At 39.7% G+C, this 14,829-nt stretch overlaps 1 protein-coding gene across 1 annotated transcript in view; it reads left to right on the forward strand.

Annotated features, from left to right (window-relative positions):
* LOC104082894 (triple functional domain protein-like) overlaps window positions 1-14,829 on the forward strand; it is a gene marked incomplete at both ends in the record, with an annotated part of 53,332 nt that overhangs the window by 19,095 nt on the left and 19,408 nt on the right. Inside the window, 4 exon segments of the mRNA XM_009586163.1 lie at window positions 4,729-4,924; window positions 5,543-5,709; window positions 13,120-13,239; window positions 14,800-14,827. Of these exon segments, the coding sequence (XP_009584458.1) occupies window positions 4,729-4,924; window positions 5,543-5,709; window positions 13,120-13,239; window positions 14,800-14,827 (511 nt within the window).

Genomic DNA, 14,829 nt, shown 5'->3' on the forward strand with positions numbered 1-14,829 from the left:
TTTCTGAAGCTGACACTTGGTGTGCTTTATATTTTGGCATGTAAAACATAAAGCAAAATACCAATTACCTTGTTGAAAGAGTTGGTGTATTTTGTTTATATGGCTCAGAAACAAAAATCATGCTTATTCAAGATTGCCAAGGAGCCCTCCAGGAACAAAATTACCCTGGCTGCAGAGCATCTTCAGCAAAATGTTGATTGCTTTTCTGTCTCTGTACCATGTCCTCTCTTTGCTTTCTCAGCAAAGCATGCTTCTCTTTTCCCTCTCCCCGAAGGCAGACATCTGTTCGGAAACTTCCGGGAAGAAAATGCAGGGACCAGTTCCAGGTCAGTTGTTTGAAAGCAGAAGCTCAGCTGAAGTAACATGATAGTGAGGAGGAGCCAGATGCCAGCTAGGAACTTGCAGACCTTGTTTTGACCCCCTCCTTTGTGCCAGATTTTGTATGACTGGCTCAGTCAATTAAGACTTGGCTGCAGGGGCAGTTCGTTCAGGGGAGCATCCTGTGAGGACAGTTTTTCTGGAAGGCAAGTAGTGTTTCTAGCTTGTCTTACTGCTTGCAAAATTACACAGGGTAAAATGGGTCAAAGGGTTCTCCTAGCACTGCAGGATCATACCGTGCAGCTGTGCTTCTGGGGATAGTGGTGAGAATTGCTGGCAGGGTTTGTGCTCCTCCTTTTGTCCTTACTCTTCCCTTGTTATTTGGTGACAAAATACTCTGTTTCTTTTAGTTGCTGTCTTTTATCCTGCAACTTTCCAGATTCTCCTGCTCTTCTGAAATTGCTGTAACTGCAGCACTGTCTCTGTTTTGCCCCTTGCTCTTGGCATATAAACTTGACTTTCTCTATCCTCGGTAGGCTTTTAAGTACTATTGGTCATGAGCTATTTGAAGGACTCTGTTGTGAACACCTGTATTAACTAAAGGCAAGAAGGAGCAAAATGTATGTGAAGAGTCCCTTGCTAGGGTGATTAGTAGCATAAGGAAGATGTGTATGGACCTAGCCAGTGGCTAGGTAACGCTGGTGGCAATGTATGCAGCCTGAAATGTGTGTCTCATCTGTGTCTGTGCATTTTTGCTTGTCTGTAACTTAAATGCCTCGAGGCCTGTGTGAGGGCTCCACACAAAGCATACCACACACTTTTCAACTCGCAGCTTTATCTCTACTCTATTTTTGGACAGTACTTACAAGATGCCTGTTAAGTCATACAGCTGAAAAAGCAAGGATGCAAAGTACTGGATCACCGAGACCTAACTCTTCTCCCTTTCCCATTTTACCTTTTTCTTTCTCCCCAGCACATAATATTTTCCAGGTCCTGGTTAGCACTCAGCTGGTACAAGGAATGCTAGTTAGACCCTTCTGAGAAGAGACTTGTGGTTCTTTATTTCTTTCCCACTCTGTGTGAAAGAGTCGGCATCCTTTCTGTGTTATACGGGGCCTTGTGTCCTGTCAGTGTTACTTTTACATTTGTTAAAACCTAGGAATGTCAGGCAGCTCAGACTCTACACTTGTAACTTCTTGAACACATGCTATGGTAAGTAGTTATCCTGTGTTTGATATGGGTTGTCCATTTCCTGAGAGCGGTATTAATTTGTGATTCAGTTACTTTAGATGTCTATTAGTCATTCACCTTTGTTCTGTTTGTTTAATGCTAATTGTCTTTACAAAACTTTAAAAACAAAATAGGAGCCGGCTCACTCTAAAAGTGTTGCTTGTAAAGCAGAACTTCAGGGGAAGCCCTGAAGAGTGTGGACAAAGAGCGCCTAATGCATGTTATTTCTGTTTTAACTCTGCCCTCAGTGTGTTTCAGATTTGCACGGTGGGTGCAATGGCTGAAATAGATCACCTTGAGCCCACCCAGTTACTGCTGAAAAAGTGTAAGGATTACTGCCCTTGCTAGGAACCCCAGCTGTGATGTGCAGTGACTTCTTGTCTTTTGAATGAATGTGGGACCATGCTGGCATTATTTTTTTATTTGAATCGTGGGCTTTCTGGTCTTTTGAAGGGTGCAGGGAATGTCTTGCTCTTGTACAGTGTTTCAGACTACTTTAAACAATGTGTGGGCCATGATCTTAACCTCAAGATTGCATGAAATAACAGGGGAAGAAGTTATGATTCTTACTGTCGTTCTTTGGAGGCAGTATCACTGAAACCTCTTGGCTGAGGTGACACATGCTGTTGACTTCTTAAAACTACCTGTCTTTTATATCAGGTACAGTGAATCTCAGGATAGTCTGAGAGGACATAGTGACTATAATCTACTTAAACCATTCCATTATTATAAAAATACTGACGCTTAGCCATAGCAATCTCCCATTGTGAGCTTATGGTGTTTATTACTTTATTTCCACTCAATTTGATAGTAAGAGAGGTAAGGTTTTGATGTCTGTAATGAAGGGAGGGGGACTGGCTTTGTTTTTATAACAGTGGCACAAATGTGCCACGTTAAATCTTAATCCACTTTTTAATGGCGTTTAGAAAGATGGTGAAAGATGATGTTTTGATGGTGAAGTTTCACAACCTTCTTTTAATGCTCAGATTTTTCAGTTTGACCAAGTCTAGCTACAGTTACTTCTTGAGGATAACTTACAAATGTTGTTAACTGAACTGGATGAAAATAAGATGGTAAATCTGATTTGTGAGAACTGCCATAGTGCAGTGGGTGGTTTGAAGAAACAAATGTGACCACTGCTTTTGGTAGTGAATGAACACAGAGTTTTGAAGATGAGCTGGGAAGAGCAGGTCTGAGGTGCTTGAGAGCAGAAAAAGGGGGTTAGCTGGAAGTAAGCAGGTTCTCAGGCTGGACTGTCAGGAAGACTTGAAGTTTCTGAAATATTTCAGGTCGGTTAAAAGGAGATGAAGAGTAGAGAGAGGCGAAGAGACATGTTGGGCATGGACCAAGTAAAAGGGAAGTAAAGGGAAGTTGTGAAGGATTTTGTGGGAGGGGAAGCCTGTGTGTGTGTTGAGAGGGGAAACCACTCATAATGTATGAATAGATTGTGTGTGTAATGTTCAGAGCCCATGGAAGAGAGATGAAAGAAGCTTTCAGCAGTAGCTAAAGGCCTTGTCCTGTATATCTTTCTGCATCGTTTGTCCATCAGCTTTTCTGTTTTCAGTGTTATTCCTGAAACATGAGTTTCTGCCTGTTCTCACTTGGGTAGAGCTAGCTGATCAGAATTAAGGATTGCAAATAGCTATCCTAATTGTTTGGTATCTCCCATCATGGCATGATGCAAAACTTGGATACTTAGTGAATCAAGTAAAATTTTTGCAGAACAGCTTTAAAACAGGAAGTAAATGCACAAATGCCACAGTTTAAAAATAATTGCTTGATGCGTCCATTTTTTATGGTCCATGTGAGCAGAATGGAAACAACCCTTGAAGAAAGATTGTAGGTTACTACAGAACATTTATACAGATGATTTAATTTTGCTTTCTCCTCAATTCTGTTTTTTCTACAAGGCTTGTTTTCCTGGAATTTCTCTTGTAGTTTGACTCTCTCGGTAACTTCACAGCTTTGATCAACCACTTGGAAAGCATAGTCGCATATTCCTTTTGCTGACGACAAATGAGTTTGGTTAAATATTTATGCAGCCAGCTACTTTGTTGCTAATGCCCGTTTAGTCAGATCCTCTTTTTGCTGTGTCTGGCTGCATAAATAGGTGTTTTCCTGTCATTTAGCACCATTCACATCAGTTTGTCCTACTGAAATCATAGGACTCTGGAGCTAAGCCATGCTTGGTTATTTATCTATAATTCTGCTTTCCCAATGAACTGCAGTAGTTTGTGGCAAAACTCTGCCGAAAATTATGAAAAAAAATTTATTACAGAGGGATAAGTGTGTCAGACAGACTTGTTTGAAGTAAGTAGGTGATGCATCAAACCTGTGCCATAAGAACTCAACCCACTTCGATCAATGGGGATTGCAAGCATTATCTGTTAGACTTAACAGTTTTGTATCCTAATTAAAAGGAGTATTTTACATTTCAGCTAGGTTCTGGAATATGGTACGAAAAATGCACTTGTGTGCATAGACAAGGAGGACTTACTGTTGTGGTACATGTGTTAAAAAATACTTTCTTAGCTACCCTTTTTTGGACATCTTGTGGCTGAGAGTAAAATCCAGATTTGAAGTGTAAACTGAAGTGCAGCTGAATGATTTCAGCAAGTAAATTTAACTCTGATGTTACAGTAATACTGTAATAAAGTAATACTTTTTAGTTTTGCTCCACTCACTAAGTACCCTGCCTTTTGTGACAAGTAGGGCTTCTCAGTTGTCTGGCAAAAGTCGAAGGTGCTCACAAAGGGGTAGAGCTGTTTTTTTTGTAAAGGAGCTCAAAACTGATGTAGTTGAAAGCTAAGCTGGCACTTGATGTGTGAATTATTATTTGGTGCAGTCTAAAGAGTTGAAAAGATGTTTTAGATCAACATTTTCCTCTAAAAGTGAAGATAAAAACATTTGAATTTCACCTGTTTTACAAGCGATGTGTTGGTGAGGGAGTACCTTAAAGAAGGGAAGGGTACCCATAGTGTTGCAAGCACTGGTTGAAAGAGAGCTGTTGTGGTTCTCAAAGAGATTATTCTTCTTTAAAACCCATGTTGAACCTGATCAGTGAAGTCAGTTAACAATGAGCAACTCGAGTTCCTGACCTCCATTGTAAGTGCAACATTCGAAATAAACATACATCATCTAATGAGTAAGTGAACATTGTCTTCCTCCTTTTTCCCACAGATAATTTCAGATCTCGAGTCTTGGAATGATGAGCTCTCTCAGCAGATGAATGACTTTGACACTGAAGATCTTACAATAGCAGAACAGAGGCTCCAGCATCATGCAGACAAAGCCCTGACCATGAATAACTTGACCTTTGATGTCATCCACCAAGGGCAGGATCTGCTGCAGTATGTCAATGAAGTGCAGGCATCCGGTAAGATGGCTCCTTCATGCTATTCCGGGCAGTGGCTTTATTAGAATTATCCAGTTGTCTCTCCATGGGATGTGTGGAAATGACAGAGAGGCTGGTTAACTGTAAACTGGAGACGTGGACATTTTTTTTTTTCCCTTTATACTCAAATCATTTGATAGCATTCATGAGAATATGCTGACATTATGGCATGTAATTCTTATTTAAAAGTTGGCAACACCTGAAAATATTTAGGTTTTTAAGAAGGGGATTCCACTCAGGAAGTCAGTAAAATTAGAGTAAATAGCAGGGAGTTAATTTTATAGTTAATTGGAGCAATGCACTCAAGCCAAAATTTTCAGCTTTCAAGTAATATGTCTTCCTTTTTTGTTTCTTATGCCCCTTCACTTGATGTTTTTAACTGTGTACAGTCACCTAGGGTAAATCTCAGGCTTCTTTTAAAAAAAAAAGTTAATAATATTGCATTTTTAAAGAGTGCAAAAACTGTGCTCATTCAGGAAATGCTCCAAGATTAAGTTGTACTTTGAGAAGGAACTGGAAAAGTAAGTGTAAAACAGTGGAAACGGGCTCTCTGTCTTCAGAAGGCTTGTAAGTCCTTTATAAGTGACTGGCTGATTGCAGGTGTTGAGCTGCTTTGTGACAGAGACGTAGACATGGCCACTCGCGTCCAGGATCTGCTGGAGTTCCTCCACGAGAAGCAGCAGGAGCTGGACTTGGCCGCTGAGCAGCACCGCAAGCACCTGGAGCAGTGTGTGCAGCTGCGGCACCTGCAGGCTGAAGTCAAGCAGGTACGCCTGGGCTCTGCCCCCCGTGGGGGTGACGGCCCCCCTCGAGCTTTTCCGCACCTCTTGGAGAGGTCTGTTCCTATAAACAGAGATGGAAAATTAACTTCTGCTGTATAAAAGCTTCTGTTTGGAGAGGGGGGTGGATTTGGAATTGAGCACCTATGAAACTTCGTCCTCTCTTAATTTTGTGGTTTATCATTTGCGTGAGCAGTCCATATTTCTACCTGGATGCAACTCAAGTATTTGAAGTGTAGAGCAATTTGAATTTATGTTAAATAATCCATACTTTTATCATCTGTATGGTGGTTAATAAAAATGTTCAGTGGTATTCCCTGAATGCTGACCTAATACATCTACAAATGCTGATTACATAATATCAGCAGGGTTTACTTTCCAGAAGAAAAATGACGTTTTGCTTTTCCTGGCAATAAAGTGGCAAGTTTTGAGGTCCTTATCTGATAAACACCTAAACTTCTGGTGATTTTGAGATGCTGTGAGCAAAGCCACTGAAGTAGGTGAAAGTTTAAAAAACAAACAAACAAAACACTAGAAAGGTGTTTTTGATCTTGCTCGCACTTGGTAGCATCACAGAAGTCTACTAGAGTCTGTCATATTAGTATGTCCCATAATGGCTCCCAATGCAACTTGTCCTTTTTCTGTTTGTCATGAGCTCTTACAAAAATTCATCTCCCTCATGAGACTCTGAATGAGAACTCCTAAGTTGCAAAGTAATATAAAAGGGGTCCAGTTAGCATAGGAGAGGTGCATAGAAGGTTCCCAAAGGATTTCCAGGCAGCATTTGCATTTGGTTACTCTGTAGTAGCAGACCCAAAGTTTCTGTGTGGCCTTGAATTCAAGGAATGCAAGGAACTGGTAGTGTCTGCTGTCAGTGCAATCTACACGTTAATCAAATATACGATAATCAAATATATGATCTTCTAGTTCAAGCCTTTGCATACTCTCCTGAACTATCCTGTATCCGTCTGAGCACTTGTCATATTCGTAAATGCAAATTACAAACGACTCCTTTCATGTGAGTAATGGTTGAGATAAAATCATTACAGATCGGGATAGATTCTGTACTCAGTTGCATACTGTCTTGAGGATGAAGAAAAAGCATGGACATTTGCAAAGGAAAGAAAAAATGAAAAGAAGGAATGTGAATGCCAGCTGAGGCACTCTCATCCCTTTGCGGTACATCAGTGGGTTAGGATGGGATGGGTTAGTAAGAAAAAGAAATTGTTAATTCCCATGATACTGAAATAATATTCAGTTACAGGACAGAATATAGCACTTGGGTAATATTGCAAAGACACACTATTAAATAGTTCTTTATATTGCATGTTCCCACAATAAAGTACGCACCTTGCTCCATTAGCTTTGTTTGTATGCAAGTTAAATGTGACAAGAAAGAGACATATGTTCAAAACTTGTGTCTGCAGAACAAGTGTTCTGTATTTTGGCAGATACAAGCAGATGATGAACATCATGGATTGTAGATGAATATCCATGTTGCACTTAGTATGTGATTTGTAGGTCATTCTGTAAGATCTTGTAACATTCCCGAACCACTGATAGCCCTGACTGAAACTGAAGCTCAAGTTTAGATTTTTAAGGAAGCACTGGAAAAAATGATTTCATCTTAAAATAAAGATATAGGTAGTATACTGTCCTAGCCAGCTGACTTTTTTTTTAAGTAGACTGGGATTTTGGAGAAAAAATTGATTCTTTTTGTATTCCTAGTATGCATCTCTATCAAGTGGAATTTTATGTTGAATTAAATGCCATAATAGATGTGAATTTTCAATCAAACTTACATGAACATGTAGCTGACAGAATGTTTGTGTATTACAAACTCCATTTCCAGATTTTCATTGTACAGATTAACCTGCAATACCTCCCTGAAGTATTTAGGCCTGAAGGCCTAAAAATTGAATGGAACTAAAACTGAATGTTATATTGTCTCATAGGATTTCTTTTGATCCCCTTTGGAATGCTTTGGGGCTAGTAAATTTTAGTTTTGTGATTTCAGTTGCCTTTTCAGAAAACCACATCTGATTTATTTTAGTTTTTACTAAATATCAGGAAGCATGATCTTCTCCTGTTTCTTCTGCACTGGGAAAAACTTCATAGCTCAGCAGGTCACAGCAGGTGCTTTACCTGAGAGTAAAATGACACGGTAAACCTCCTCTTCAGTCTGTTTTGTTTGTATTTTGTTGCCTAAAGCAGTGAATACATGGTTTTCTAGTTTAATTACTGTGATTTTCTGCCAGATTTAATGTTGATGAACTGGGTGTAAGCATACTTATTATGTGGATGGGATACTGTCTCCATAGCAAGGATTTTAACAGGATTTCCATTTGTATTTTTCCTGCCAAACTGACATTACTGCTGTTGTATTTTCACATATATAAAAAAAAATATATAATGGCTTGTAGTCATGTGAAAAGGTTAGACTGGAACACTGCAGGAATTTTTCCATAGGGTTCATCTCTGAGTACTGTAATGGAGACCAGCAAACTGTCTCCTGGCTTAGTTTTTTAGTCAAATACTTGCAAGGAATCTTTTCAGTACTAGGTAGTGAAACTTTGCGTTTAGTGAATCTTATCAAATAAGCACAGAAAGCAAATGAAAACATCCAGTGTTGCTTCTCCCTTAACTACTGTATCAGTTCTGCTTTGTGGCATTGAAGTTCTGTAGAACAAGCCTCAGGACTAGGAGGATGCAGAAGGGCCATAAGACAAACAGAGGTTTGAAGAAAACCTGCAAAGAATTTCCTTGCCAACTTGATATGTAATAGGTGCAGAAAGGGCAAAACCATATAGAAGATTGCAGTGTAGGAAAACCTCAGCAGGTAGGGGGAAGAGGATGCTTACTGAAATAAAAAGGGACAGCTGTACGTGGAAAAAACAACATGGAAAGGAAAATGTGACCATTTTATGCAGGGCAGGGACATATGAGTAGGTAGGGGCAGAGAAATAGTTCAGAGAATATCTGTCTCAACCAGAACTCCACTTGCAAGTTTGCCAGACAAACTTTTTTTTCCCCTCACCTAAAATATAGCTGCTTGGATTATGTATTGCTGCAGTTGCCCTCACGTACTCACTTTGTAGAATGAATGCTTTGCTTTACTTAACATGCAGCATGTCAAAATCTCTACCAAGCTCCAAAATGCATTGGTTTTACTATACTCATTAAGCCTTTTCAGTGCAATATTGTCTGCTGCTCAAATCATGGTGTATGTTCTTGGGTATATACCTATATATTCATATCTGTACAACAGTGTACAGATACTTGTACCAGCTACAAGCTTGTACCTTCAAGAGTACCTTGAGCAGCCTTCTGTTCTCACATGCAGATCTTTTAGCTTGGTTCAAACACAGTCCAGTGCTTGAGCTCTGATTGTCCCAAAATACTACGCAGGAAGAGTATCCTGGCATTCCGTGTAGTGCCATATGGATATGAAAACGTAGCTAGGACAGCAGGCTGAAGCAGGTGTGTCTTGTGATCATGTTTAGTTAGAGTGAAAAATCTGTCAGAGAAACTAATCTTAAATCAGGCATTTATCTATAGAACTACGTGCTTGACCCTTTCAAGTGTCCCAGACTCTGTTTCGTTTCCACAGTTTTGCTGATGCTCTGCTAATGCTTTTCTAGCCTGCTGAAGGCTGGGAGGGGAAAGATGGGGAATGTTGTCCACCCAAATAGTGAGGTGATGGGAACATGCCAACAAACACTGGAAGGCAGCAGCCCTGGAAAAAGAACAGGCTCGCTATTTGCTAGGGCTTATGTTTTCCCCTTGCATCAGAGCAGAGGGAAGGGGAAAGTGCTGCTGGCAACTTTCCTCCTGTGAGTTCCACCAGCTTCTGCACTTGCACCCTAACCTGCAGCAAACAGGAGGGCAAATCAGTGTGTTTGGAATGGCAAGTTCTGTGCTAGCTGTCTCCGCTGAGTGTGATGGGATGCCAAGTCAAGAAGAGCTTTGAGTTGGTGCTGCTTAAGGATTCTCCTTTATCATAAATTCTCTGGAGAAGGCTAAATGTATTTTAACCCTGTGTCATCGTTTAACCTGGCAGGCAGCCAAATACCACGCAGCCGCTCGCTCACTCCCCACCCCCTCAGTGGGATGGGGAGAGAATTGGAAGGGTAAGAGTGAGGAAAACTCGTGGGTTGAGATAAGGACAGTTTAATAGAACAGAAAAGGGAAAATAATAATGATAGAATATACAAAATGAGTGATGCACAATGCAATTGCTCATCACCCGCGCTGACCAATAACCAAGTAGCGATCGCTACTTCCTGGAACATGCCTACCATTTATATACTGAGCATGATGTCACATGATATGGAATACCTCATTGGCCAGCTGGGCTAGCTGTCCTGATTATGCTCCCTCCCATCCTCTGCTTGGTAGTATGAGAGCTGTCCTTGGCAGGGTACTTAGCAACAACTGAAAAGGTCAGTGTGTTATCAACCTTCTTCTCATATTAAATCCAAAACACAGCACGAGGAAGAAATTTAACTCTATCCCAGCTGAAACCAGGACACCCTAAGAAGGTGTGTTTCATTACACTATATCTGAAAGAATTATTTTGTAAGGTAGAGAGGGAGCTTAGAACTGCTTTCGTAAGACAAAATAGAAATAAAAAAGGGATTTAAAAAAATTTTCTGCCCCCCCATGTTCTAACAGACAAATCCTTTCCTCCAAGTATAGTTTCTGTCTACAGTCTGTTGGACCCATCTGGTTCCCTCAGAAGTTTCCCTTTTTCTTGCTCCTGAGGCCTGCTCCCTAGGCCTGGGCTTGCTCCCTTGAGTGTTAACAACCACCAGGTGTCTTCACAACCTGGAGACTCCCAACTCCTTTCATGGTCCCTTTTGCCTGCCCCACACTGTGATCTGAAAGTGTCTCCTGGCCGCAGGAGACCAGAGCCGTCTTCCCCCCTCAAGGCTCCACCTGACCCAGCGCTTTCTCCCCAGAGGAGCAGAATGTGCACCCACCCAGGTGTACGTCTGGGAGCTGCTATCATGTTCCACATCTACGCTGCATAGAAGAATTCAAATACACGCTATCAGGGGAAAAAAAATCTTGCTAGCAATTCGTTGTGCAGGCAGAAGTGGGAAAAACTGCATTACTAATACAACAATATTGCAGTCTGGATAATTGTAAGACAAAAGGTGAGATTGTGATGCAGATTTGAGGGAATGGATGTTGTGTCAAGATGGCTAGACCCCAGTTGCTTCAAGCTGTGAAAGACACATTAGAGTATACTTTGAATGTAGACCACATGTGCCTTTGTTTTGAAGGATTTGTGTTTTATAGGTCCTTTGCCTGGTTTCCGCCCATGTTTTCAGTCTGTAATTACGGTCATGTCATCCAGATTCACTTAGTAATAACCTGGTGCAGTAGCATTAATAGTAGTGTCTTATGTGGATCACTAGATAAGAGTATTTAGTGTTAAGAGCTAAGTGTGATTTGGTAGTTAATATAATTATTACCAGTGGTTAAAGGTCTAAAATCAATTTGTAGGAAAAGGTTAGAGAAAGTATGCTTAAACTGGTTATTTTCAAACCAACTGGGCCCAAATGAATTCACCGCAGAATACCTAGAAAACTGCCTGAAATAATGTCATAGACATTAGTGCTTATCTTCTCCAAACTTCTGGAGATTGGATAAGATTCTGGAGGCCTGGAACTCAACATCTACTTCTCAAAAGTGGGAAAGGATTAACTAAGGGAGGATTATAGGCCAGCTAGTTTAACATAATTCCCAGGAAAAATACTGAATCAAGTAGATTATTAAACCTGAACAGTGACGAGGAGAGGAGAAAAGGCTAACATAGATTAGTTAAGTATAGCTTCCCCTTGATAAATCCTGTTTCTTCCTAACAAAGGTAACAGGTCATCTGAAAAAGCAGATGACATAGACCTTCCTTCTATTAAAGCTTTTAAAATAGTTTAGTTCAGTCTACCTGGCTCTAGCTTACTATGAGAATGTCATATGAGACTACATTACCATGAATGATAACTTGCTGGAAAACCACATTCAGTAACAAAAGTTATTAAAAGACTCACTGTATTGGAAAACTGATTTCAAAATTAAAAAAAGATCTGTAGAAGTCTGTCTGTATTTGGATACTAATTCATGTTTTCAGTCAGAATATCTAAATATTAGAGTAGAGATTATGCTTTTAAATTTGAAGATAAAGGCAAAAGAAGCTGGAAAAGGGATTTCAGTTCATCAGAAGACACTGGATTACAGTTCAGAATGATCTCAATGTATGGGAGAATTGTGCTGCAAGAAGGTTATGAATTTTATTAGTGACAAATACAGAGCATGATGTACTGGCAGGAATAATCAGCTGAACAGGAGTGATTTCTGGCTGGGCAGCAGTTCCATAGAAATGTTGTACAGATGACAGTGAATAACCTGAATTATGCCCAGCATTACTCAGTATTTGAAAGATTTTGATCAAAGTGATGGTTATCAACTGGAGAGAGCTCGTAAACGAGCAGTGAGAAAAATCAGGCGGCTAACTTCACGTGGGAGAGGTTGAAGAGACTGGGGTCAACAAGGGAAGAGGAGCCTAGAGGGGGGAATCCAGTAATGTTCTTGAGGGAGAGAGGAGAGAGAAAAACAAAGCTGATGCTTTGGGGAGAAAATGTTTGGGGTGGTTTTGTCTGTCATGGGCAGGAAAAACAAAATGAGCTGAAATTAAAGGAGATATGTTAAGTGTTAGACATTAGAAAGAAGACTTATGGTGATAAAAATGTCTGGTGAGAGTGTGGGATATACGTTATTGGAGTCTTGAATAATGAACAAGGCACAGATCTTTTGGGAGGGGCCTTAAGGTTGCATGTTCCTGCTGTTGATAAGGAATGCACTAGGTGGCCTCCTTAGGCTTTTCCCCACCCAAGGACTCTTCTGGTGTCAGTGAACATGTCAAAGAATGCACATCCTGAAAACAAAAAATCTTTAAGCAATTAGAAGACACTCAGTGGTCACATTTTTCTCATTTAATATTAAAAATTATTTGCTTACTTTTTACTAAGCTGCGTGTCCTCAATTTATATTACTGACACTGGCTCTAAGGCAAATACTGCTTGTAACTTGTTCCTGTTTTCCAGGTGACAAAAATGGTATTCAGAAACACAATCTTGTTCAGAGTATAAACTGAAATCACAAGCCTGTAGTAGTTGACTGAAAGATAGGAGTTGTCCACTAAGTGAAATTATAGTGAACGTCATTTGCTGTGTTTATTGAATATATAATTCATTGTAAATATATAATTAATACATTATTTAGTCCTGAATTCCAGTACTACATCTGACCCTAAGTGTTTTTGTCCCTAGCAATGATGCTTTTCTTGCTGGTTGGCAGTGGAATTGCATATTTCAGTCTTCTCTTTTCCTACAGGTTTTGGGCTGGATCCGAAATGGGGAGTCAATGTTAAATGCTGGGCTTATCACTGCTAGCTCTTTGCAGGAGGCAGAACAGTTACAGAGGGAACATGAACAGTTTCAACATGCAATAGAGGTAAAAGCACCATTTCAGTGACCATAGCCAAGAAGTCCTGTATTACAGTTCCAGAGTCTCTGTAAATAGTACTGCAGTAAGGAAGTGTATCTCTTTTGTCCCTTTTCATACTGTTGGGTTAACACTACAATATTTTGAGTTTAGGAGAAGCTGTTGAAATCATCTTATGGCAAAGAGATAAAAACACTTACTGGGAAGGTGTGTTTTTTTTCTTGTTCATTTTGGAGCTGCAATTCCAGGTGAACACATCTTCTCAGTGCCTTTTTGCATCTTTGTAAAGTGATAGACATTTTTTGATTGGAGAGGAATAAAAAAATTACAATAAATCGAACAAGTCTGTTCATAGCAATTTTACTGAAAATGGTGTTTGCCTTTGTTAGAATACAAAAATGTAATGCTAATTGTTAAAGTTAAGAATAAATGGAACAGCAAACATCAGTTTTGTGTATTCTCATATGGTTCTTTAATGTTTCCATTTTTGTTTGACAGTAGGTTTCACTGAAATTTATCTGTAGTGGTGTGACCATCTTCCTGCCATGATTTCAAACTAAACTTACCAGATCGGTTGTATCTCTGCAAAAAATAGGCAGAGATCTTAAGATTGACTGGAATGCAATATTACTAAATTATATGTGTGATTGAGGGACTTAGGGTGATATTGATTATATATAGCACAACTCTTTTTAAGAACTTTACTGTTTTTGAAAGATTAACCAAAGTTACGATTGTTTGGGAAAGGTATTTTCAGAAGCAGTCTGTTGTGCAGACTCTTTTCATGTTCGTCTGCCATTCTGTGGAGTTTTATGTTTCTTCCTCTCTGGGTTTGTTTGGTTTTTTTTACAATTTGCACTATATGTACTCTCATTTTGAGAGCTTTGGTAACTCTTAAGTGTAAAATCCATGAGACCTCTAGAGGTTTGTCAATTGAAGGAAAGATGATTAGGAAGCTTAAATTCTGAGTTTTCTGGATCATTCTGTACTTGGATGTAATAATATTTATTATAGTTAGAGGTTCCATATTTTAGGCAAGTATACGTTTACAGAGAGAACTACAGTTAAAAATTTGCTTACAATGAATGGAGAGTTGTCTTTTGTATTGTCCTGCATGCCTGCACCTTCATTTGCTCACTACTAATGTGCAAAAGACTGCGGTAAAGCTGTGAGGACAGTAATAGCAATCAAGCCAAAACAAGACAAATCCTTTCCATCTTTTTTTTCCTCACCACAAAGGGAAAAAAAAATCAACCTGAAATTCATCATTGTAACAAAGTCTACTGCAACGTAGATATGCCATGTGTGGCTTAATGCTATGCAGTGGCTGTTGCTTTTATACTGCTAGTCATTGTTGATTTGATGATAAATCTCTACAGGATTTATTTCCTTTGTATTTGCATAAGTGAAGTCATGCGGTGACTAATATTAGACAGTTATTTTTAGTTAATGGTGTTCGTGCATGTGTATGGAAGTGTCATTGATACAGTGGAAATGTGAGCCTTTAAGGTCTTCAAGAAAATGAACTGAAGTGTTCCGCTGAACTCCTGAATTTTTACCTCTTGTCAGAAAACGCATCAAAGTGCCCTGCAGGTTCAG

The sequence above is a fragment of the Fulmarus glacialis genome, unplaced genomic scaffold (assembly GCF_000690835.1).
Source record: "Fulmarus glacialis isolate BGI_N327 unplaced genomic scaffold, ASM69083v1 scaffold33429, whole genome shotgun sequence".
Lineage (NCBI taxonomy): Eukaryota > Metazoa > Chordata > Aves > Procellariiformes > Procellariidae > Fulmarus > Fulmarus glacialis.